General features: G+C 43.8%; 1 protein-coding gene across 4 annotated transcripts in view; it reads right to left on the reverse strand.

Annotated features, from left to right (window-relative positions):
- LOC117733778 (solute carrier family 41 member 1) overlaps window positions 1–20,679 on the reverse strand; it is a 22,934-nt gene extending 2,255 nt beyond the window's left edge. The window contains exons 1-10 of one of the 4 annotated variants that reach the window (XM_034537657.1): window positions 20,444–20,679; window positions 17,877–18,223; window positions 10,089–10,196; window positions 5,471–5,542; window positions 5,153–5,297; window positions 4,528–4,674; window positions 3,821–3,965; window positions 3,433–3,512; window positions 1,382–1,516; window positions 62–210 (exon numbers count right to left, since the gene is read on the reverse strand). In XM_034537657.1, coding sequence (XP_034393548.1) covers window positions 62–210; window positions 1,382–1,516; window positions 3,433–3,512; window positions 3,821–3,965; window positions 4,528–4,674; window positions 5,153–5,297; window positions 5,471–5,542; window positions 10,089–10,196; window positions 17,877–18,179 — 1,284 coding nt within the window. In that variant the 5' untranslated portion in view covers window positions 18,180–18,223; window positions 20,444–20,679. Of the gene's footprint in view, window positions 1–61; window positions 211–1,381; window positions 1,517–3,432; window positions 3,513–3,820; window positions 3,966–4,527; window positions 4,675–5,152; window positions 5,298–5,470; window positions 5,543–10,088; window positions 10,197–17,876; window positions 18,224–19,554; window positions 19,843–20,443 lie in introns of those variants that run through there. The other 3 variants (XM_034537661.1, XM_034537660.1, XM_034537659.1) reach the window with 3 other exon arrangements.
- Between the last annotated feature and the right edge of the window lie 6,492 nt (window positions 20,680–27,171).

Raw genomic sequence — 27,171 nt, forward strand, 5'->3', positions numbered from 1 at the left:
AACAAGAGTCATGTGACACTTCAGGGCCATTGACATAGAAGAAAAGACTGCGTGGGCTTACCTGAAGCAGAGCAGCACACAGGTAGCAGAGGGTGAAGGCCACGGTGATGGGCGCCTCGTCTCCCTGCAGCAGAGAGATGGCGTAGAGGAAGACCAGGTGACCGGGGACAACCAGCATCAGGAGCACCCGCGCCGACTTGGAGTTCAGCCCTGGGAGACACGGAGGGGTGAGCCTTCATTTTAACACTGGGTCTCCCTCGCTGTTGACCCAGTCAAACAAAGAGCCGGCCAAGCTCCTTATATTCTACTGCGGGTTTAATCCATTCAGTTCCTAAAAATGATTTCCAATGTTACACTACGAACAGAACAATTCCATCTTCAACCGATGATTACACCACGAATGAAAATGAATATGTGTTCACTAACTAATGTCGTATGATCGGCGATAATAACACTAAATCAGCTTTATTTGGGTAACTTGTGGGAAGCGGAACAAGCTGCCATATTATAAACTTTGTTTTATCAGATGTGTTAGCCGACCGTTGCCGAGTTACTCATCCAGCTGGCACAGAGCAACGTTGGCATTTATTTGTCTTTTTGGACCACCTGACGAATGTGAGCAACAACTTACTCCGTTGCAAAAAGAGAGAAAGAGACTGTGAAAAATGACCGAGTTTTTCGAAATGAAATGAATGAATATATATTTTCATTCTTAGAGGTGTAACTGGTCGTAGTTGATCCCGTCCTACGGTCCAGGCAGCCTGACAATGCTACGTCGTGAAGCGCTAGTCCGGGATGAAAAGAGAGCTAGCTAACGTTGGAGCTAATAGCTAGCATACGGAGGCGCCATTGAGTTACATTATGATGCATTCGTGCCTCATAATTTAGGAAACACATTGTTGAAGGTTAGTTATTACGTTTAAATGTCTTTAAGGGAAACTTTGTAAAATGTTGTTTTTGGCCGGAAACTTGAATAAATAGGAAGTTTTCACAGCAACATAAAGTACGTTTTATTAGATATTAGAGAGGGAATTATGACCAGTTTCACTTCCTAACACCAGCTATAAATCATTAAAACTGCAAATAACAACTATGTAATATAACAAGGTCTTGTATTCCAGCATCCATGATTTATTTTGGCAAATAAAGAGCAATATTTTTTACATTTTTATATATCCATTGCTCTCATATTCATTCTGTAATGTCTTCTCATGTATTGAAATGTCACAGTTGAAGAAAGCTTTGCCCACGAGGGCCCTTTCTCACAAAAGTTAATCCTGCTGTGTATGTATTCAGTTACATTACATTGATTCTGTACAGCCCAAAAAAAGAGAAGAAAAGTGTACATGGATGCCGTGTGCATTCGGCCCGGCCGTGTTACCTGAGGAGAAGAAGGTGATGCAGGGATTGGGCCAGTGCTGCCTCATCTTGTAGGGCAGCACCCCCGGGATGCTCCAGAAGTGCAGGTAGGTTGAGACGCGACTGGCCTGGATGGCCACCAGGTTACCGCCCACTCCTACACGGGGCGGGGAAAGACACGCGGATGAAGGAACAACCGCTTGCCTTCCCTATCGGACAACGACTCCTTGTTTTCCCACACGGATTCATTTAAAAAGAGCCAATATTGATTTTGTATCCTCATAAATCAGCTGAAGTGAACCAGAGTCAGAATCCGGAGAAAACCACTCAGTCTCTTCCCCTGCAGCCTGCACACATAATTCAGCCAAGTAACGACACGAGAGTTTATCTTAATAAGCCGACGCGCCGGTACGATCTGAAAAACAATACAAATAAAAGAATCTCAGCCGTGGGTATCCGCCAGTGGAACGGGACCCTAGCACTCTGATAAATGACTTGTTTCTGATGTTTAAACATGTCCCAGATGTGACGTTCTTCAAGGCATCGCAGGGTTAAACATCAACACACATGTTCAAGTGTTTACCCCGAAAACAAACCCATACTGATTGTTGATACATTGGAAAAGGCTCAAGGGAACTTTACGTACAAATACTAATTTAAAAACAAGTTTTTATTACACAAGCCAGCAGGGGAAGATGGGAAATTCAAACCAGATTGTCACATTTAGAATTGAGGGGTGTAAAGAGAGAGAAAGAGAGCAAGATCGAGGAAACCAGAGGCAAGACGGGCAGAGGTCTGCTCATTAAATGGACCACTAGTGGTTCAAGTCGCCGACTCATATATATATTCCATACATTTTATTTTCATACACAGTGTTACACACTGTGAGGAGGTACAATCTGTTGTTTGTTTACTGAACTACGGTCGCAAGGTTGTTTTTCCATTTTGTGTCTCACTGTAGGCTAACACTTAATAACTAAAACTGTCGAGCACAAGTTTTATGGACTTTTCCTGTTTCCACACAGGCCATACTTCAAAATGTGCACAGAAATATGAGAACGTCTCCCGTCTGCTTCAAGCGGACTCGTTCTGAAACAAGAACAGAAATCGTTGGCGCTACACGTGCCAGGCGAAAAGCCAGAACCTTCACCAGCTCATGATCCAGCTGGAACAGCTTTCTGCTTTTAGTGCCCAATAGAGGTAATTAGTCCCAGAATTATGAATATGATAAAGCAAAATGTAGAATCAGACTCAGTCTAACAAAAACCCTGTTTGTTTGCTCCGCTTATATACTCTGTGGCCAAGATGAAGACGACTCTCTTTAGGCGCTATGTGACAGGACTGTTGAGTTGGGGTTGTCACGTGGAGCCCTGGACGGCCCTTTGTGGGACTGGAACCGGCTGTCCAGCCTTTTTAAACGCTCAATAGGGATTTAACGAAAGACTGAACATTGAGAATTTGTTCAAAAAGCCCAGAGAAACTTTACAACCAACTTTGTGTGAAAAGAACAATTTGTTCGATGCTGTAAATGACAACTGTTTGGTTTTTTCTTTTGGGAAGGTGTTTTGCTATATTTCTTTTTCGTTTAGTGGATTTTGTTTTATGTGGTTTGAATTTTGATGTCTTTTTAAGTTGTTTTTTGTAAATTTCTTTCTCTTTTGGATTTTATTTTGTTTACAATTGTACGACGACTATATCTCTATTTATGTTCCATTTTGGGGGAGGATTTTTGTTTAAGTGAGTGGTCTGCTTGGAGTTTTGTGGTTTATTGTTTATGGACGGTCTGTTTAGATTCTAAACCACTCAAAATAAAAAAGATTCTAAACTTTAGAATCTTTTTTATTTGAGTGATTTTAATACAGTTATTTTTCTTTGTGTAAAAATGTTGTCGCTCCTGTTTTTAGTCGAACACAATATCAAGGGCATTGAGATGTCCGTTACATCCCCTCTGTGCACTGCCGTAGAAACACACAATAGCGGCTCACAAATTGTCAGCGCGGACAACAACCAATAAAATGACTAAAGTGCAAACGCATCTCTCCGTTCGATGAATCCCATGATTAAAGAGCTTACCGTTGATGACGGGCGTGAAGACAGCCATGCCCTTGAAGTTGGGGTCGCTCACCGTCCTGTCCAGAATGAGGCCTCCGAAACTGGGAAGCACAAACACAGAAGGGAATCAGACCCACGTGCAGTCACTGCCAGCCGGTTTCCCCCTCAGCCCGACGTCAGAATGGAAGAAAGACAATCGAGTTCTCAGCGACCTCATTACAGGTCAGAGGGCTGATATGTGTATCTACTACAACCTGCTGAGATCAACCTGCATACATCATTTAAATTACACCGTATCTAATTACACATTCCATTTCTATGAACTCTCCTCTCCAAAGTTCACTGTACACAAGTCAGACATTGTGCTCAATACAATGATGTATGAATGAACTCGAAGCAGAGTAAATACCTGCTGATGGACATGGCGACTATAACAGGCTGCCACCCCGAGCGGAGAACCTCCCGGATCTGAGGGCTCCGTCGGGCCACTGCCACCCACAGCGGGATCAGAGCCAGGAAGCCCAGGCACACCAGGGGGGACAGGTACCATACATCTGTGGGACAGGGACAGGCAGCCTCTTATACCCTACGTTTATTGATGGGCCGAAACAAATAATTAATAGATAAAACGTTTAGAGAGGCCATGAATTATGGAATTATTATTCGTACTACCACCAATTGTGGACACTTATCACACAGTAAAAGACATACCTGACAAGCACAGTATTGCTATTGCCTCCAAATGTACGACAATGTTAATCAACACACCTTTACTTTACATAAAGCAGCTTGAAATAAAAAGGTCTTTTAAAACGTTTAAAATGACGGACTGGTCTATCATTGTTGAACGCCCGTCGTGTCGACTCCTCTCTCCTTTTCCTTGAAAGGGAAAGGAGTCTAGGACACAGGTTAGCATATTGAAAGTCCCCCCATCCACGTCGAGCTGTTTGAGTAAATAAACCTGACTTTTGCTGCCATCTTTCAGTGTGAAAAATTTCCTAAAAAGACATTTTACAACCGTCAAACGGGAGAAAAATGTGGCAGCAAAGACAAGCAGATGAATCAGAGCAGAATGTGTATCTCCCATCATGCCTCTTGGTCCCTGTATCTCCTCACCGATATATTCATAGAGTGTGCTGCTGACCCCGGCCAGCAGGGACAGGGTGATCAAATCGCCCAGGCTGGCAGCGATGGGCGTGGCCACGTTGTCCGGGTTGATGCCCACCTTCCTGGAGCCGATGATCACTCCGATCATCACCAGGCCTACGGAGGGGGGACCAGGGACGGAGTCGAGAGAGAGAGAGAGAGAGAGAGAGAGAGAGAGAGAGGGGGAGAAAGAGGGAGGGGGAGAGAGAGGGAGAGAGAGTTAGTGTGACCAGACAGAAACAGAAAACCCGAAGATGGATACATTTTTTATCAGGTTTACAAGGCACCAAAAAAAGCTTTCGACCTAAACATTCATCGGACAATTTCCAACGACGGCTTGTTGGAAAAGGGAACCTTTAAAAGACTCATCCAGCTTCTACTACACACTAGAACATTTGAGGCGAGTATGAATTATGGATTATGCAGTGATGACGTGAGGGGAAAGGGTGATATGGGGAAAGGTGCACATGCTGCTAGAGGTGAATACGCTGAACAGGACTGAATGATGAAAGTACAAAAAAAAGAAAGAAAGAATGAACAGAAAATACTTTGCCTTACTCGGGACCGAACGGTGAAAGCATCCCATGTCACTCACCCAAGGAAAGGGCAGCGAAGAAGGCCGTGGTGATGCTGCTGGCACAGAGGACAGCGGCCTGGTCCAGATCGACCCCCCCCCTGGAAAACGACCCCAGACACACGGCTGCCACGGCCGCGAGGAAACCCACCACTGTCGCCTGGACCTGCGGAAGGTGCCACGATAAATACGACATCCAGAGCGGCGACGTCTACGCCGGGCTGCAGCCAGCAGTTATCTCCATCACCGGTTGATTAAACAGTTACAGCATCAGAGAAAAAAGCATCTATTTTTAGTCTAAACCGGTCAACGTGTGAGCGTACAGGAAGTGTGTGTCACCTGTATCAGTGCCAGATTGCTGCACACCATGGTCCACTGTTTACTGGGGTCGTCCATTTGTCCTGTGTTGGCCTACAAACAAGGAGAGGCAGCAGTCCAATGAGCATTGGGGGAGAGGACGTTTAAATCGTTCCACTTAAATAGACTTGACAACATTAAGTGTTACGTTGGTTTTTCAGTGTTATTTGGGGAACACGCTAAAAGGGGTACAGGTTGGCGATAGAATACCGGGTATGCACTGGGGTCCACAGGAAGAAGTAAAAGGAATAAGGCAGTAACATATTTGCAGTTTTTTATAACCCACATTCAAGTATTACAGGAGGCCAATTAGCCTATAGGTCCTTTTACAACAGCCAAGTACCGGGTTTCACGCATTTGAAAAACATACCTGTGACGACCCCTCCCTTCCACTAGGGGTCGGTCCTGTCTGCTTTGTCTTGTCTTTCAGGCTGTTAATCAGCTGATGAGCCACAGCTGAGCCTGCAGGCTGCTATAAAGAGGCAACACCTGAAGACTCAGGCGGCTCCCTTGATTGGCTGGCTGCTGTCCAAGACAGCGTATTTGTTTTGGTTGTTTCAGAGAGTTGTGTTATTCGTTAAATTAATGTCTGAAGAGTGGATTCCCTTAGGAGTTCGTTGTTTTTTTGTTGTTGCTTTTCTTCAGGCAGTCCGTTTGCCTCCACAGAAGCCGTAGAGGAAACGGTCTTGAGTCTGGAGGAGGTATTAGAGTGCTTGTTGTTTGGATTGGATGCTGGTGGTCTGAAACTGGAAGTCTTTACTGCTCCTTGGTTTACTGATGAAACAATAGTTTTTTGTGTTTTCTGCTAACTGCATGTTTCGTATTCCGGTTCTAGTGTTCATGGTGATGTTCTAGATGATTCTGGACTCTGTAATAAGAGCGTTGCACAGCCTGTTTGGTGTCTGGGTAGTTGGACCCAGTTACCTTGCAGGTGTTAACCTTGAGAACCTGAAGACTCCTTCTGCAGTAGGTACTAATGGTTCACATGGTGAGCAGGTTGATAGCTAAAGGAGGGATGTGGTGTACTGTGACCATAAGCACTATAGTTCATGCCTTGGTTGGTGTGGGCGGGGTTGTAGTCTGGTTGTGCGTCTGTGGACGTCTTGGATGGCTAGTGAGCCGTTGTGTCAGAAGAACCTTCTGGATGCTACTTCAGATTGGCGCTCATGGTAGTTCTGTTTGGTAGCTTGTAATTATGGAAATTCCAGTTATGTGTATTCGCCACTCGTTCCTGCATCTCTATGCATGAACTGTCCCTCCTGAGAAACCTTGTTGTTCAATCTGGTGCCGTTTCATATTGCAGTGTAATCTCTCTGGCCTTCCTTTTTTCTCAGCTATCACTCTTAGATGCTTCTCCACATGTTGGAGTTGCTGGGTGGCTGTGGATTGATTGGCGGGCTGGGAGATGCACAAAGACCGGTAAGACATCTGTAAATATGAAATCTACCGTATTTTCCGCACTATAAGGCACTTAAAAGCCTTTAATTTTCTCAAACGACAGTGCGCCTTATAATCCGGAGCGCCTTTATATATGGATTAATTCTGGCTGTGCTTACTGACCTCGAAGCGATTTTGTGTGGTACACGGCGCTCTGTCAAGATGTTTTAGTACGACTTTGGTAAACTACAAAGCCGCACCGCTTGCAGCATTATGGTGCGTTCACACCAAACGCGTTGTGAATATTCACAACGCTTTACTCGTGTCAGTTTATTCTCCAGTCAAGTTGTGTTCATTTGTGTCTTTCGCAACCAGTTGCGAAAAGGGGGCGTGGCTTGTGTCGGTAAAAACAGTTATAATTTCCACCATCCACCACGGTCGAAATAACCGCTAGTTCTGCTTTATACTTGTTGAGGACATCCCATAAACGTTGGAACATCTAACGCCCTGGTGTTTGGGTTCCGACTCCGCCTCGATGGCTTCCGCTACCAGCGCTACCAGAGCAGCAGCAGCCCAACGGGCGGAGCATCTCAACGCTGATTGGCTGGAAGTTGAAATATTTCAACTCTGGCGAAATTTCGCAACGCGCGAAACACGTCTATCGCAATGTCCGGCGAATTTCAACCAAATGCGTCTGTGCGTTGACTTTACATGGGATCCAGACGTGCGAAAGATTCGCAATGCGTTTGGTGTGAACGCCCCTTTACGGCTACCGTAGTCAGGAGCGTCGTGGAGTAATACATAATATTACAGTGTGTGTATATAAGGACCCCACAATGGCACCTGTCAAGAGACACGCTTACGACACGGACTTCAAACTCAAGGCTGTCAGTCACGCAGTAGAACATGGGAATAGAGCCGCTGAGAGAGAATTCAACATTAATGAATCAATGGTACGGAAGTGGAGGAAGCAAGAAGATGACCTGCGCCAAGTAAAGAAGACCACACAGTTACGCTAACGTTTGATTTAGTGGTATCAGACTGTTTTTTTTACGTGTTACAACTGAACAAGGTTGGGAGTTGAATATGCTGTACCCTTGGTCCGCCATACCACTTTCACATGTGCGTGTGTGATATTCAATTACATTAATCATTCAGGTAGCAGAAAATGTTTGCTTTGATTTATAGTGAGTGGCTTCAAAGTGAAAGATGGCAGGGATTGTTCAGCAAACAATTCAATCACTCAGTGGCATTTTTCTTTGTAGAGGGCACAGGGGATAAGGAGGGGCGTACATGGAGTAGTGGGGGTTGAGTAATTAACCAAGCCTCAGGGGAGGGCTTTGCATACTGTCCAGCATTGCAGTCGTCTCATTCCTCATTCGTGGAAATGGCCCGCTTCCTCCCCATTCATATGGCTCCAGTCTAAAAATACCCCAGAGGTCATTTGCCAGGATTATTATTACGATCAATATTTCCTTGCTGTCTCCCACCCTCCCCAGCTGCTCCCAGGTGGGATGCCGGTGTGCTTTCGAAGACGCCACGCAGGCACCGAGCGGGGTCCGGTAACTTTACCAGTTAACCGTCCCAGGGTCCGATTTGAATGGCGTGCCGGGACAGAAAACGGATTGCTGATGTAACATTACAGAGAAGAGAGTAATGGTCAGAGGTCAGGGTCACTCAGGAGGCAGTGTGCGCGATGGGGTGGGGGTGCTGCACATAGTCTAATGCTCTAATGCATTCAGTGGTCTCCTCCACATACTGCCCAGATGGCTTGGGTAAAAAAGAAATGGTGGTTCGGATACAATAAGTTCCTCGGCCCCTTTTCCAGCTATCATCATCGACTCATGAGGTGGTTCAGGGGTTAGCTCTGTGGTTTCCACGGTCCACTGATCGGTCGCTTATGAAGATCTTGTTCCATACCACATGCAGTCACATTTTCTTTTGCTTCAACACACCCACACAGGCAATTGAATGTCCTATTATGAATACCGCCATCTAATGGCACCTAATTGACTCTCCAACTGAGATGATGATGAAATACCCTTCCTCCATCCTGAACATGCTTTCGATAAGCACATTTGGATAACATTTATCTTGTGAATTAAAGCGATTTATTGAAGCAAGAAGATGACCTGCGCCAAGTAAAGAAGAGCGCACAGAGTTATGCTAACGTTTGATTTAGCGGTATCAGACTGTTTTTTTTACGTGTTACAACTGAACAAGGTTGGGAGTTGAATACGCTCATTAACGTTTGAACAATGTTGAGAGTTATTGTGAACACGTTTAATAGAGTTTGACTGTTCTGTTTCGCTTAATGCGCCTTATAGTCGGGTGCGCTTTATATATGAAAAAAGATCGAAAATAGACCATTCATTGACAGTGCCCCCTATAGTGTGGAAAATACGGTATGTAGTTGCATTAAAAAGTCAGTATTCCTGGTGGGAACCACTTTTATGGAGGGTGGTGTGATGACCCCTCCCTTCCCCTAGGGGTCTGGATCCTGTTTGCTTTGCTTTGTCTTTTGTCTTTCAGGCTGTTCATCAGCTGATGAGCCACACCTGAGCCTGGAGGCTGCTATAACAGGCAACACCTGAAGACAGAGGCCGCCTCCTTGATTGGCTGGCTGCTCTCCACTACACATTGTTGATTTAAGCTAGTTGTGTTCTTTAAATAAATGATTGTTTTTTTAACTCTTCTGGTCTCCCATCCGCATTGCAGTCTCTGAACCCATAACTTGTTTCAGCTAGCCTAGACTTATGATATTTTGTTACTCCGATATCTGCACTGCTTTCACCATTTCCCCTGCCTTGGTACACAGTAACGCTCTGACTGTACGTTGTAAACATTACTGAGGAAGCAAAAGAGAAATTAATTTCTAGGTTGCTCCTAAACTTATCTACTTTATTCCCTAACCTCTACATTTCTTCCCTTGTACCTACATACAGTATTAAATGGGTTTAGGTACCCGGTGAGTACATTTTGTTGTTGCATTCAGGCTTCAATAAAAGATTCGCAAGAGCTTGTTTTAAAAAGCTCCCCGATGGTCTGACCGCTCGTGCTTCCTGTCCTGCTGCACTGACTCGTGCCGATGTCACCGTGCCTCCAGATACCCAGTAAGTTGGTCTGCAAAATGTTAGAACTTACAGGAAGGACCTTCCAAAACTGCAAAAATTAATTTGCTTGAGCACCGTGAAACGTATATTCAACACTTAGCCCGTCTTACCGCGGTGGAGAGGCGAGCAGCCAGGGTCATCTCCAGGTTTCCTTTGAGTCCAACCAGCGCAGGCACCAGGATGAACACCTCTGTTATCACCTTAAACACCTTCCAGTGCTGGGAAAGACACACACTGCAATTATTAGCATAGCATACAAATTCACACTAAATTACAATTTGTTCAGCTTGAAGACTAGAATCTGCATCACATTGCAGTTAACATGCACGTCTGTTCACGATTTCATCGCTTCCATCATTTTATCTGAGTAGATGTTTGGGTGAAATAGTCCTAATTATGAGGGCCCAGGGACCTAAATCTGTACATGGACGACCGGATAGTTTTACACGTAGCCAGTTTACAATTTATTCTAAAATCAATAAAAAGCAAATGCAAACTGTTTACTTGCATTCAACCCAAAGCCTGCTCAAAAATAATTGGTCAATACTACTTGGACTACAAAGTGGAAACCAGAATGCTTCCGATTCCAAAATATTGTCCCGTTGTATATGAATGGAGAATCTGTTTTTAGAGATTACGTTGACCTTAAACTCCACCGAATCAGTTGTTCCTTAAATCCAGGTGAGCCAGATTTGAAAAGTCACAACGAAATGTAAGGAACGTACGTAACCAGGCAGCAACCTCCGGGTCTGCCTAGTGAAGCCAATGCGAGTGTCTTAAAACCTGCATTCTCTCTAATGTCCATCAGGGGGCGACTCCTCTGGTTGTATAGAAGTCTATATAAAATGACTACTTCTCTCTTGATTTATTCCCTCAGTAAACATGAGTTTATGGTCTCAATCTCTAGTTTCAAGTCTTCAATACAGCATGATGTTCATTTAGTAAATTATGGTAATTTAGAGTCAAACAGACCATAAAGCAGGGGATGCTTTAGGGCGGGGCTAATGTGATTGACAGGTCACTGCAGCTACCAGAGACATATAAGGCATCTCTAAGTCACTCCTCCACATTCCAAGTATGGTAACTTCAGCTCATTAGTAAAAAAACAAGATGGCGAAGTCGTCGAACTCTAGGCTTAATAACGGCTATCAAATCAATGGGTGAAAACACGTTGACTACGTCCATTTCTTATATACAGTCTGGTACAGACAGACAACCTGAAACCACAATGCCTCTGGCCACGCTAACTCCGACATGGAGGCATAAACAGCATCTCCACCCCCACAGATGGACCCTCTGAACCGTGTCCCTTACTGATGCAGTTCAATAAGCACATTTTATATCTAGAGTCTAGACTACCCCAGGAGGCTACTTTTCCTGTTTCCACATCTCTGAGCATCGCCTGACGCCATTCTGCAGAGGTTCAGTGGGTTTAGAAGACGCACAGCTCACAGAGTCGACCTCCTATTTTCTCACTACAACTCCAGTTGGCAGGTCCAAGATGGCTCAGATCTAAATAGATGCACATATAAAAGAACAGCGAAGCTGCCAAGAGCAGAGTGATGTGGAGCAGAGGCAGGGAGGAAGGGAGCGAGGGAATTAAAGATAAGAGGAGGAAGGAGGGAAAGAGTGTCAGATAAGAAGTTTTGTTATAAAAAATAAATATATATTTTCTTGGGGGTAAAAATGTCCTGGAAGTACAAATATGATCAGTGATTCAGTTAAACGGAATCAAAATGGGTGTAATGAAGTATGTAATTAATATTTAGCTGGTGGAGCAATGACAGAAATTGACCACAGAAACACATTTGAATATTTAGGATAATACCAACAAATGTCAAGCTTTTCTATACAGTCACTAGTCACTGATGAATTAGTTTAAGGGGTAGTGGGCAAAGCATTGGGCTGCTCTGAACAGCAAGCCTGTTAACATGGTCGGAAAGAAATATCCAAACAGTGTCTTTGTATGAACTTGACAAGATTCATCTGCAGCAACTAGCCTTTACATTGAAGCAGGTAAAGAGACTGAACTGATTCGATTTTGTAGGTTGAAGGCCACTGTGACCTCACAATACAGAGGACGAATATGCTAATGATGATTTCACACAGATGTCTCATAGGAAATATGTTTTGGCGTTCACAGAGTGAAGCCCAATGAAAAAGGGCAAGGGCACATCTGCATCAATGTGGGAGCTAAGCCACCAAAGCCATGTTCAAGAAATAAGTGAAAAAAGAACAATGTCGTTTGTATTATTGTAAGAGGTGGACTTGAGCTCCAACCTTGTATCTATTGTGCCTTTGTGCTTTATAGCTCCACCCACCAACATTTAACACGACCAATACGATCATTCCTGCCTTCTGAATTGTTAATATAGCAGCGACTGAGGAGGGTGGGGTGGGGTGGGGGTAGGGGGTTAAACAAGGCCATGAGAAAAAACAGAGGGATGATAAATAGCATAGTAAACGTTGAAGTTTGACTATTTGTGTGTGTGTGTGTCTATTTATACCATTGTTCTCAAGTTCCAGACTGATAGTTGGGAGGCTATCTTGGGACATGGCCCACTTCTGATGTCATCGTGCTGCTGCTGTTTGAGTGGCATAGGCAAAAAGCCTACTCTAGATTACTCAGGAGAAAATAAAACTGTCTATCATATTTGTTGCTGTTGCTTGTTATAGTAATGTATCATTCAGACATCACTATTGTATCATTTAGATACAATAGAACAGTTTAAGCTATATTTTATGAAATATTGCAAACAGTGTGCAGATAATTCCTCTATGCGATATTCTTCTATGCGAATCCAAGATACCAATGTTTCTATGCCCTCTTCCTTCATCCTCCAACAACTTATTAAATGAACGCTCTGCTTTCATCCCATTACTCTCCTCTCCCCACATCTCAATATGATTGGGTAATCTCAGAGAGGTGGACGGTACACACTACAGGGCTCCATCAGTTTAAACAGAGAGCAGCACCACACCGTCGTCGAGGAAGCAGGACGGTTACAACTACCATGGATGTAGCACCGATCAGTTAATCTATCCTTTTGTTTGTAAGGAAACGTTGCCAACCGTCTCCCCTCCACCTGTGCAATCATTCCAAACATTATTCTGTCCACCAATTTAACCATTTGTTGTCCTGTAACTCTCCCCCCAAAAAAAGGTGTTTAATGTGTGTTAACACTGCAACCGGAGGGTGGGCGCTATGCATAAAAAAAGCAATGCCAAGCAGCAGGCAAAGTTCATCTCTGCCCATTTCACTCTACTGGTTGTCCATTCTTGACTTTTTATTAAACGGTCTACATCCATCTTTTGTGCACAGCCACCCACCTCTCTACATTATTAAATCATCCATAACACTACTCTAAACTGTTTGTCAGACCATTAAGCCATTCACCCGTCCAACCACAGGGCTGGTAAGGTCCAAAGTGGATCTCAACAATTCTATTCTATACCGACTAAATGTGTCCATAGTACCGAGTGGCAAAAACTGTAAAGGACCAAAAAAAATTGCCAATCAAATACATTCTCAAAATCCTACTCTTCTTCTTTACGTTGATTTAAAAAAAATTATAACGTCAAAATGATTGTACAGTAGGTCTACTGTACTTGTGTTTCAGCCCAGTAACCTCGGAATTATGTCCGTACTGGATTTTGAGTGTCTGACGATTTACTTCCAATGCAACCTTTCAGACCCAATGCAGAGAGCAGCACTACCAATCCCACGTGCAGAATGTCGGGGTGTGTAGGCCAGGGTTGTGACGAGGCGTCAAGCTAATTTGACTTTCACCCAGGAGATGGTAATCAGGTCTCGTTACAGACCTGCAACCAACTCTTTATCAACCGTAACTACAAACTTTCCCAAACCTTGCATTTACCTGACGTTTTTGTGACAGAATTTAACATTTAAGAACTATGGCTACTTTTCCTTAACAAGAAAAATGGATTTCGTAAAATAAAAGTAAGGTAAGAAAGGAAATATATATTGTTTTGGAAACTTGGTTATCGCACTAGTATCTAGAAATCTCAGATAGTGCCCAACCATATTCATCCATCTATTAATCTCTCAAAAACAATTCCACAAATGTTTTTTCATACTTGTATAAGGTCCATAACAATACCGGCGGAGACCAGTCCGAGCCCTGACACCAGGTACGGCACTATAACCTGGGCAGCAATGAGCCAGGAGCTCTCTGGTATGAATCCATGTTCTGACCGAGTCAACTTCCATGTCACGCCACGTAACTTCTTGCCCTGGTAGCGCAGCTCCAGCTCCAGACGAGTCACTACCATGTTGAACTTGGTGTTACTTGAGCACTTAGTTCAACTTGTAGTTATCCCATGGTAAGTCTAAAGCGGATCCAAGTGTAAAGGGAGAAAACTGCTTCCGATGTGTCCAAAAAAAGAAAGTTGGTTTGAGTTTTCACCTATCCAAATAAAGTGAGCAGGGTAGTGGAGAAGAAACCGATCAATTTGGTCGTCCTTGGTTTAAAGACGACAAGGACAAACGTTTGAAGAACACAGCCACGTGATTTGTGAATGATGGTTGATCCGCTCTCGAAGAATTACAAAGAAATGGCTTTTATTCAACCCTTCTTTCTCTAATGAACAAGTAAAACTGCTGGCATGAGCCCTTTTTACCACTAAGGAAAATTGGATAAAAGGTAATCAGCAATTGCCATATCCTCGGATGCTCCGAAGTAAAACATGTACAAGATTGTCAGTTAATTTCCCGTTTGTTCAATTGCATATCTTTTTCCCCAGACAACGTCAAAGTTAAAGGCTTTGACTCCAATTTGGGGGCAATGGAGGGTGACATCTTTGTTCCAGTGGTGAGTCAGCAGTGACGAGGTATCCATTTGTCAGTACCCCCAGGGAACACAATCAATACCATTTGTTATATTCGTCACCAAGCGCAGATACATCCATATCTGTAGTCAAAGTCTGTCTTTAACCAAGCTGCCTTTTTAGGTCAAGGCTGGTAAGATGGCTTTGACATCCACACAGGTTGACACTGAGGAACAAACCCATTCTTAAGAGTCCAGTTTATCTGATCTACTCCAGAAACCAATCAATGGAGTTTCAAAGCCTTGAGAAGTTTAGAATTTGCAGGATCTAGTCCTCAATCTGTTTGGTCCAGCCTGAAATCCGCTTGACCTCCAGCCTGAATGCACAGTTTCATCTCGAATATGACAGGAGTGCTCGCAGTGGCAGCTGAATGATTGACGGCCCCAAAAGGTCTGGAGAATTGGAAGCGGCGGGATTCCTCTTAGTCTTTGTCAATCCAGCTCCTCTGTTGTGGCCGGCTCGCAATGAGGGCGAGGAGTACAAAAACAACAGCAATAACAAAACAACAAAAAAGATTTCTGTGATGTCAATAAGAGATCCGAGGAGGTCCACCGACAAGATGCAGCAGCCGGCTTCTTGCAGGCTGGAGTGCTCCTTTCCTCCCGTCAGGGTAGTCCTGCTCCCTCCCTCCCTCCGCTCTGACGTGACGTAGCAGAAGAAGAGGCAGGACCCAACATGCAAACACATAAGGGAAGCAACCCCCCCCCCTATTTCTTGCTGCGTGTCTGCCTCTCATCCTACCTCTCTCTCTCTCTCTCTCTCTCTCTCCACACAGTGACTCATTCTTTTTCTCCATCCAGTCCATCCATCTCTAGCTCGCCTACACCTGCTATATTTGCGTTGTGGTCCTGTCATGAAGAAAGTGAATAGCTGTCTTTTACTTTCGCACATGTGAGACAAAACAAATACCAAATAAACACCAAATAAACAAACTGCCCCGTGTGACTACAACATCGCTCCCCTGGACTACAACATTGATTTCAGGGCCCTTTTCAGGTCACAAGAATCTCAAGGTTACGTTTCTCTCTCATGTAAACGTGCTTCTATAATTACGACACTTTCTCTTTCGAATGGTTATTATTTCCCTTGCTGTTATCAAGTCATTCATTTGCATTTTAAGTGATTCAACCTTGTTCCTTCACGCAAAAAGACTCCGTGACTGTTACGGGTGAAACATTTCACTTATTTATTCATCAGAATTCTGTATTTTCCATTTGAAAAAACTCATGTTTGATGAAGAGGAGGTTTTATAAAAAAGATTATATTTAAATTATACTTTTAAATGATATTTATGTAAACACTCTTCTCAGAATTACCAAGGTAGTCCAGCCATTTGAAATTGCACTTTCAAAGCTTTACAAAACTTTGGAGCCTACATTTCCCACAATGCAACTAAACAGCAAAGGCATTATGCAAAGACTAACTAGTATTTCTCCTGATCAGTAAACCATTCAGACTTCAGAAACATGGGATGCGAGTAGTAGAATAGACTTTTTATTAAGGAAATCCAGGATCAATCAGCAATCAATGGTGGGTAAATTAAATGGCGTTGAAAACCAATCTAAAATCTACCATTATTATTATTATTATATTTCCCCAATGGACCGACCAGGGTCTGCTGAGACCGGGGTCTGCCCGCAGAGGAGCGCAACATAATCTATCCTGGGCGAAATTTCACATTTCCAATATCATGCATTTCAAGTTAATTATCAAACGGTGTATTCAATCTGACAACAATGAACTGCAAGTTTGTTAAATTAATAATTACAAGCCAACAGGTCAGATAATTTGCTACACACACTCACGCTTCACATTTTAACGGTGTTCAGGTGACACTTCAGGTGTTCATTCCATAAAAAGCAGCCGCATCACATTCTATTATTTCTTTCTTCCTCTCACCTACACAGCATCCTCTTTTGTCACTGCTATTCATTGAATTAATCTGTGGCCCTCCCACACTCGTAGTGCGTGTTGTTTATCAGTCACAGCATAAACGCCCCGGGCTTCTGGGAGGCTATATTGGCACGTTGAGCTTTAAAACTACCTGTTTTACAGGATGAGTGCATTATGTTATCGTGGACATTTTAGCAGTTGAGGAACGAGTGATTTGAGGAAGTGACAGGATGTAGGAGGTCACGTGGGATATAAACTGAAGACAGGAAGTGATTATTGAGAGAAGATCCAAAACCCTGATGGGCTACAGAAACAACCCTTATTGCCATAGTGAAGTGCTCTGGTCTTTATCTCCTTCCCCCTTCCAGATTCCCTCTTTGTCCTTTCATGTCCCCTGCACCGTGAGACACAGGACCCAGACAAAACTCCTGACTCCTCCCGTCAGATGCGGCTGGGTAACCGATACCGCCGGGGAGAGAGTGGAGGACATACTGATGAGCACGAGATGGAGAGAAGGGACCAATTTTACCAGCAAACATAAAACAGTAACACGTTTAATCCCGCAGTTTTCCCCAGACATGAACATATCCAAATCAAGTTTCATTAGTAACCTCTTCAAACAAACAATCACTATTTTCCTTTCTTTTCTAATGGAACAGTGTGACGTGGCCACTGGGGGGAGAATGTTTTATGGATTAACATATTTCCCTTAAAATACAGTCATCAAAATTCTTAAATACTGTAACCCAGTTATTAACACATTTGAAATTCTCAATTTATTAATGAATGAATTCGTAAATAAAAGTGGGCTTCTGGGTGCAACTCAACCGGAAACTGAGGCTACAAACGGCACGGGTTTTCAAAAATTGGATAATAGACGATTGGAAAAAACGTTACCTGCTCTTTGCAGATGATGTAGAGAAAGAAATGTACCAAAAGAAATTGGCACATAATACCAATGAAGTAGCAACTTCTCAAAGGCAGTTGGATGCAACGCACCAGAAGCCTCACTACTGGTGGTTGGGAAGGAATTCTAACAACAAGTTTACAACAAGATATTAAAGATGTACCAAATATCCACATATCAAGCCGTCACCAATAGATTAGGGCATACTGCCAGTTCCCCATCTCCAAACCCGCCTCACGGTCTCACTCACCTGTACGTCGTCCAGCACCATGCCGGCCATCACCATGCCCATGCCGGCCAGCAGGTAGGGGAAGAGCACCTGAAGACAGATAGCAATGGACGACTCCTCCTCCACTTTGGCGAAGGACACTTTCGGCTTCTCCACCATCGGCTTTCCAGGAGGCTGGAACGCCACCGGGGACAAGAAGAGGTCATCTTGGCCGTCTACGGCGCCGCCCAGGGGGGCGTTCGGACTCTTCCCCTTGGAGCGGGACTTTTTGTTCTTTTTCCTCTGGCGGGTCTGAGGCGTTGGTGGTTTATCCTCACCGGGCATGATGGCGGAAGTGGTTATGATGAGCGGGGTGGTGTTGGCTTAATCTGCGGGTACAGAATTAAAAGGGTGAGGTGTTGTACGGAGCACGCAAACCAATGAACAAGACTTTTTAAAATAATTTAAATCCATAAATAGTATAGTCCGTTAAATTGTTCAAATGGGATGTGGAAAGAAATATAACATTGTATAGTATTCCTTTAACCTCCCATGAGTTGGTATAACCTAGAATATTTTATTATTTCCTTTACTTCCAATAAATTGATGAAATAAGTTAACGGAGAACATTATATTACCATTTCTATTCAATGTTAATCATGTAACTGCATTATTTAAGATTTTAACCAATAGTTTTATTTTCCACTCGTCTGATTTTACTGCTTTTTGTCAGTGAGAGGTAAAATGTACAGCCCCCCCAAAAAAATGTTTTGCCTCCATTAATGTGACCATTTATCATCCTGATTAATGTATTAGCCTGTGACTTTGCGGCATACAGTCTATATTTCAATTAAAACAATCCTGGGGTGTCACTGGTTCTTAATATTACTCGTCAGCTTCCCATTACTAGATCTAATGATCCTTATTACATTACTGATTCATTGAAATATTTTATGATTCCTTTGACTAGGTTTTCACAACTGTGTAAAACTCTTGAAGCAATTCAATTCAATTCAGTTTATTTTGTATAGCCCAAAATGACAAATTTGCCTGAGAGGGCTTTACAATCTGTACACATACGACATCCCTGTCCCAGGACCTCACATTGGATCAGGAAAAAGGGAAGAAACCTTCAGGAGAGCAACAGAGGAGGATCCCTCTCCCCGGATGGACAGAAGCAATAGATGTCATGTGTACAGAGTTACAGAGTTACAGCACATTACATGAATATGACAGAAATGATTCATATAATGAGTGGTAGGCATGAATGCACGCTGCCTGACACAAACGTTGTCCTTACATACACAATGTACAGATGCTCAGCTCTCAGAAAACGTATTCAAATCCCAATGATAACGTGTGCCTTACCCTCACAATCATAACCACGTAATTGTGCGTTGTATATTAGGAACATTGGGCACACCTTTTATGTGGCTGTTTAAATTAGAATATCTGATATCTATATTTATTGTGTGCTGGACAGAACATATTGAAACACTGGATCACCAGTTTGTATAACAATGTGTATTATTGTGAGTCAACATAATACAGCATTGAATAATTGAGGAATATCACAATAGTCCATTTCCACCATTTTTAATGCTTGAATGTGAGTTTTGACTGTGGAGTCGAACAAAGGAGCCGCTGCTCCAGCTCTGCGAGGAACCCGCCTCCTCTGACGGCTCTTATAACGGCTGTGAAGCACCGTTATACTCCTCACCGTGTCCACGTGAACCCGACAGACCGGAATAACTGCTTAACGACAACACATGTACACGTTTATACACACAATGTCGACGACAGACTCCCGGAAATCCGGCGAAATGTCCGAACGCGTCCGCGGGTCCATTAGATCCGCATCAGAGCCGGACAGTGTCCATCAACAAGCCTCTGTTCACTTACATGCCTCCACTGTAGGCTGCCATGTCGACATACCATAATACCACGGCCCCGGTAACCAAGGTTATACAAATAGACGCTTTCCGATTGGATAAACACAAGGAGTAGCCCCGCCCCCCTGGCGGAGATCGCGAGCAGCTGCAGACATTTGGAAATAATGTAAATAAATCCCAAATGTTACATGAAGCGTTGTTTTTTTAAATGTTTTTATTATTTTATTGTTTTATGTATTTTTATGACAATTATTATAATTATAATTACATTATTATAATTATAATATAATATAATTATAATTATAATAATGAGGGGTTACTCGTTTTTTTCCACTCAAGGGGTCCACAGCTCAACCTTTCAGAAGCCCCGCCCCCCATTCAGCCGGATTGTGTGAAATTGAAAAATGAGTGGAAAAAAATGTATCAGAACATGTAAAAAAAACCCAATCATCCTAATAACAGTCCCCAGACCAGTGCGGGGTTGCAACTGAGCGCAAACCCGAGCGGCTGTCCCGCTCCAGAGTCCAAGGCACGTCCGGCTAAAGCCCCCCCTTCCCGGCATGCCCCCCGGCTGCCCCCGTTAGAAAGACACCGTGTGTTACTGACAATGGAGACACGCGCTCAGTCCGCACTGTCGGTGCTGAAAGCGGCCCGACTGAATAAAAGACCGTGTTACGCACAGTGGCGGAGGGAAGTTGCTGTGTGTGTCGTCCTTACCTTAATTGTCTCCAGAGCTTGTGAGGGTGAGCGCGTGCACGGCCGACGTGAACCCCCAGAGCTCCCAAGAATAACCGCCGCGCGGATGCTTGCTATGCTGTATGTCTATATTAAGGCTACACGCGTGTGTTTCTGTTAGCTCGTGCAGTTTAGAACATACGACTTGTGTGTAAAGATCAGCGCGTGCGCGCGCGTGCGCGTGCACTGTCAGAGCGCATGCATCTTGGGGTACCGTCTTGAATTTCATGGGATTGGCAGATAAGTGATCTAGCCCCACCCACTCCCCTCCTGTCGCCTTCCATCTCCAGCAGAGCGCTGACAGCAGCGGGCACAGAGACGCCTTCACGCTTTCATTCACGACAGGCCTGTCACGGCTTATGACCAACACATGTTGCTCTTTCAAACTAGTGTTGCTCTTTTGTTTTATTAATAAAGGGTGGAGGTAACTAAAGTTAAGTTAAGTTCAAGTCCATATCCAACAAAGAGCACCACTCTGCACATTTAACATACGTTAGTGGTGGTGCAGCAGCTCTATCTGCTGGCTGTAACTCATAACTACCAGTAACGTGTCACCGGAGTGGCAGACGCCTCAGTGCACAATGACGTTTATTTTAATTTTATTATGCCTTGGTGTTTTATTGTGGGTGCATATTATGCTTTTAAAGTACCAGTGTGTTGGGGGACCTATATGGTCGGTAAAATAAAAAGATATTCAGAACTATGCTTCTCATTAGCGTATAAACACCTGCGATTAAGAATCTTTGTTTATTTCATCATCTGAGAATGAGGCCTTTAAATGTCCGCAGGGAGCGGGTCCTCTCCACGGAAACCCGCCATGTTTCTACCCAGAGAACTCCCGTGTGAGAACAAGTCAAAGCTTATTGGTCGCTGCTGAGCCCTCCGCCGTATCGCCAAAGGGCGTCAGAGGAACATCCTGCCATCCAAAAGTAAAACTTTGACTCTATTGTCATATATTTGAAGTGTCTCCGGAAATGGCCCTCAGGAACCTTTTGTGGGGGCCCCTGAACGTGACATGAACATGCATTTAATACTTGTACACTTTACTATGCATATATACATGAATATCACATTCATCATCGACTGTGCCTAAATGCACATTACCCTGGTGATGATCATATATATTATATATATATATATATATATATATATATATATATATATATATATATATATATATATATATATATATATGGTTGCAGACCAACCTGAACATGCTAACTGGTGGACTGAAACGAAAACAAACTCAAGCAAAATCTGTTTTAGAGAAGAACAAAAAACAAATCAGGACAAGGGCAATGAGATCGCTACCCACATCGTTCATAAAAAAACATCAGAAGAGCAGCTTCGAGTAAAACAAAAGCAAAAGTGACGATGATAAAGTCTGACATGAGTTGACTTTGTTGTCCCCTCAGTGGCGATGAGATGGAAAAGCTCAATCCAGCAGCAGGGCCGCCGGCACCACAGTCAGTACGGACAGGAGTGTTGATGAGGTCATTGCTGTCGGGTGCAACACAAGGCAGGAAGTCGGTATGCCGTACGCTGGAGGATGAAGTTACCTCTGTAGGAACTGTACAACATGCATTAAATAGACAACAACACATCCTACTGACTCTGCACAATGACGAATGAACATCAAAACTCAAAAGACCTCCCGAACAGCGTCCTTGAGGAAGGCTGCTGTGCGGCCTGCACTGATTAATGTAGAAGAGTAGATCACAGCACTGAAAGTTACTTCACCTCTCAGTGACAGTTCACGATCTCTCCACCAGGTGGAAGCATGGATTCAAGAGACAGAACCACCAACAAAAAAAAAAGGTCCAGTTCATGTCTTCCATACTTTTAGGGCTGAAAAAGAAAAGAAAAAAAAGCCCAGCAAAATGCTTAACTACTTGCAACTGAAGCCCAAAACAGACCCCCGGTGGAGAGACGTGTTTTTTTTAGAATCGCTCCCGACTGCAGCGAGCAAAACAAAAGAGGTTTGTGAAAATGTTCAACATATTATTAGAGTTGACATATATGAAGAGCAATTTTCTGAGATCTTAAAGTCGGAAAGTGAAGCAGCAGCGAGTCGTGGTGGTTATCAACGGGCATGGTGGTCTGTCAGTACCACCCTTCGGTCTTTATTTCAGTTTATAGAAACATGATCCATGTCATACTTATGGATTCCTTCATCCTTCTAGTCGGAGGTCGGAAGCCCCAAGAGGTTATGGAAATCTGGTTTACAGCCCCTTGCTGTTTATTTTCCACTCGGAATAACTCTAATCGAAAGCAGGAAGATTGTCTTTCCTTATTTGTCTGAGACGTTTCTGTCTTTATTTTGTTTTAATAAGTACAGTATGTGTTTTGTGGTGTTTTTTCGGCTCCATATCGTCAAAGCTGTGTCTGGCATTTTTAGCACCTCGTTAAAGCCTCCATTGCAGAAATGCACCAACAATTACTAGCTATATATATATATATATATATATATAAATAAAAAGATATGACACGTAAAACCGCCTGCCAATGCGCGTGCTTGGCTGAGATAATGTCCACACATCATTCCCCCACGGTAATGGGATAACCTTAAACAATGAGCGCCACCGCCACACGAGGTCAACTGTTCCACCATGGGCGCCGTACTTTATTTTGAGCCACGCGAGCGCCGTCTTGGTGCTGTAAACACTCCTTTAAGGTGCTAAATTCCCAATTCCGGGCATTTCAGCCATTGCCTCCATATGTCTCTCAACGTGGCGCCGGTAGAGTCGGTAGAGCCGGTAGAGTCGGTAGAGCCGGTAGAGTCGGTAGAGTCGGTAGAGTCGGTAGAGTCGGTAGAGTCGGTAGAGCCGGTAGAGTCGGTAGAGCCGGTAGAGTCGGTAGAGTCGGTAGAGTCGGTAGAGCCGGTAGAGCCGGTAGAGCCGGTAGAGCCGGTAGAGTCGGTAGAGTCGGTAGAGCCGGTAGAGCCGGTAGAGCCGGTAGAGTCGGTAGAGTCGGTAGAGCCGGTAGAGTCGGTAGAGCCGGTAGAGCCGGTAGAGCCGGTAGAGCCGGTAGAGTCGGTAGAGTCGGTAGAGTCGGTAGAGCCGGTAGAGCCGGTAGAGCCGGTAGAGCAGTGCTAACGGTGCGAACAGGTCTGTGCTCTACGCTTTGTCGATGACACAGTCCTGTATCTCGCTATGTCTTTACAGAGCAAATAGTTGTTTGCTGCTATATTAATGCTGGTCATTTAAAATGTTGCAGTTTAAACCACCAGATGTTATCCACAGCTGGAATAGCACCCCCACAAATGGACTTTTCACCATTTTGTTTTGCGAGAAAACACACTGCTTTTAAAATAACTCAAAGAGCTGACTAAACTGAACAGAATACTGTGTTCCTGACCCAACGTTTCTAAATCCGGTGGACATTTTGTGGAAATGTGAACGTGGGGCCTGGTTTTTGAGTATTTTCAGTCTGCTTACACATCAATTACCTTCTTTAAAGAGCTAGAACAAGCAGTTTATGAGTTTATATGTGTTTTAAACAGGGTTATACCATTAAATAACAAGACAAAGTGACTTTAAAAGGAAAGTGGATGTCAAAGAGACGTTCCACTTTCACTGATAGAGCAGTTTACTCTTCACAAGAAGACCTGCTCAGACTCTGGAAACAGTTATTTAATATATTTTCTGGCTCTGTCAATATTTTTGATGATCTCATCGGAGTTATCTCAGCTCGGGCTTAGAGGCTTAACATTTTTTTTTTTTTTTTTACAGAAAGCCTCCCTTAAAAAATGGGAGTGTGGAGTTTTAAGAATGTGTAAATAAAAAAGCGGGGTATCCCAGCTTAAAGCTAGATGTATTGCACTTCACACTTCATGAAATATTAAATCACGTATACAGGGTTCAACTCCATAATAATGTGTCATTGGTGGTTTGTTGCTCCACACCAGCACTTTATATATATATATATATATATATATATATATATATATATATATATATATATATATATATATATATATATATATTATACAGAGTTTTAAAATAGGTTAAATGTCAATGCTGTGTATGGCATACCATGTGAGTGACATCAGGAACACAGAAGCTGTACATAAAGCTATCAGGCGAATATGGAATTTTTTTTAATGCATTTACCCTCAGTGATTTAAATGTACATTACATGAATTGCATGCTCCCCCTAAAGTGTGTTGGCCTTTGTATTCAGGATAGAGAACAAGGTCAGCGCTCTTGTGCATACCCCAGATCAGGCGTGATGGGCGACGGCGAGGGTCTTGGTCCATGCAGTTTGTCGTAAGCTCCTGCAGACAGGGCAGCTTTGGCACTTGCGTGACGATAAGCGCAGCGGTTGACAGCTGCGATAGATGTGTTTCCAGGGTCTCTGGCCTGCCTGGTGGAAACTATCACGGAAACTTGTAATGCTGCTATAAATAAATGTCCCCGTCCACTGTTGCCAGCCACGCTATCATGGTAGCCATTTGGCCAGTCAGTGTTTCTATGTTTCTGTCTCCCCATCTGACGGTCTACTTGGGAAACATCTGTCATCTGTCATCTGTTTTGTGCTTTGCAGACCGCCAACTTAAAATGTACTTTATTGCCGCAGTAGTTTTTATAGGGACCTACAATATATATATATATATATATATATATATATATATATATTATAAGTGACGGTATCAGCAAAGAGATATCAGACTAAATGGGTGTCACTCTCCCATGTGGGTGTGTCTGACTGGTGTACCTCTGGTTTACCTTGGAGCACCTGTTGCTGGTCACACACCAGCAACTGTTGACCTTCTGATACTCCCACTTTACCCACTCTATCGCCCTGTCCCGGGCTGTCTACATTCACACACACACACACACACACACACACACACACACACACGTACACACACACGTACACACACACACACACACACACTACTCTATTTCACCCACTCTTGCAACACCTCCATATGTCATTACAGCTACAGTGAGAACTGTCAGTGTGTGTGTGTGTGTGTATTTGTGTGTGTGTGTGTGTGTGTGTCTGTGTGTGTGTATTTGTGTGCGTGTGTGTGCATGCACTGTGAAAACGGTTAAGCTTTTTGAACTAAAGATTTTGAACTCGTTGACCTGCTCTAACCTCATTTGACGCCCATCAATTGGTGCTGCCTTGGTGCACCGGAGTTATTCAATTTGAAATGGCAAAGAAAAGCTTTCTTTTCAGGGCTGCACGTGGTGGTGTAGTCACGTCAGAGCATGTTCTCCCCGTGGCAACGTGGGTTCCCTCCGGGTTCTCCGACTTCCTCCCACAGTCCAAAGACATGCAGCTCAGGTTAACTGGACTCTAAACTCCACGTAGGAGTGAATGGTTATACATGATCCCTGAGATGGACTGTAGACCGGTCCAGGCGAACCCATCAGCGCCCCGGGACCCTTAATAAGCGGTTCGGATAATGGACTGGAATGGACACCTTGCTTTTTAATGACAGATTATGTTATGTAATGATTGTCACTGGGTCTCCAACAATTGCAACAAATTCTGACTAAAGGCTTCATCAGTCTTTTACTAGCGGTTGATGCTGCTGTCATCCAGTACAAGTCCTTGATGAGGTGACTTCATATTCCTTGTACGTTTAAGAGTAGAGGGCAAGGTTTTATCCAAAGATGTTGAAAGCTGTCTTACCAGTAAATGCAGTCAGCGGCACGGCAGGCATGGACGTGTCTGTGAACAAAGCAGACACGTCCATGAATCTGGGGAGCTGACGCTGAATCCTGGCTGCCTCCTCTCATATATATGCTCTTCATGACATGGGACAGTGACAGAGTAGAAGATCTCGTGGCCTCGGACATGCTTTAGGCACCAATTCACGCTCAGTGTAAAATATGTAAGCTTGCATTTTATTGCGTCTTTGGTACAACACTCATTGGGGTTTCTGACTTCTCGCTGGGTGACGCACTCACAAGGTTCCACTTCAACCTCTGCTGCAGAAGTGTTCCACACTTTAAGAATTGGGCATTGCTGTTGAATCCGTTCCAGGGCCAACTGGATTCGTTTGCCATGTCCTTGATATCCACACTGCAAAGCCCCACTTACCATGTTGTACAACTGCTCATAAGTTGGGTAATTCTTGTTCTTCAGGTCATCATTTGATCTGTGTGGAAAATTCATATGTACAACTTTTCCCTTTTCTGATATCTGATAATTGCTGGTTTCCCTACACTTCTTTCTTGAATGTGTCTCCAAAGGGGAATGGCATGTGTGCTAGAGAGTCCTTCACAGCACATTAAGCCAAACACAGAACGTCATGTGTTTCAGATCTCTGTTTATCTTTCTGGTAATACTGACATCAACATATCTTCCGTCATGCCCTGTAACCTGCTCGTGGGAAGACTCCTTTTCAGTGTGTCATCATCAGTCTGCACGAAAACCAACTTCTCCACCTCTCATTTATCTTGGAGCATCCTGCTGAAAATGTTGCGGTCATCTCCAAGTGATCGGTTCACTGCATTTGGGTCGACACGCTGTTTGTCGCCACGTGGGTGGGAGTAGGAAAAGGTAACTAGGTAACTCTGGTCCTTTGCAAAGGGGTATCTGCAGAGTACCGCCTTGCATTAAAGTACATGCTCGGGGATAGGTTCATTCGTTTGGCCTCATCCGATGTGTTCTGTCCGGTTGGGAACTGCACAGGGAAGGCCATGGCCTCTCGTTGTGGTATGGAATCCTTTGTGTTAGCAGTTCTACAAATG

Source organism: Cyclopterus lumpus, chromosome 7 (assembly GCF_009769545.1).
Source record: "Cyclopterus lumpus isolate fCycLum1 chromosome 7, fCycLum1.pri, whole genome shotgun sequence".
NCBI classification, from domain to species: Eukaryota; Metazoa; Chordata; class Actinopteri; order Perciformes; family Cyclopteridae; genus Cyclopterus; species Cyclopterus lumpus.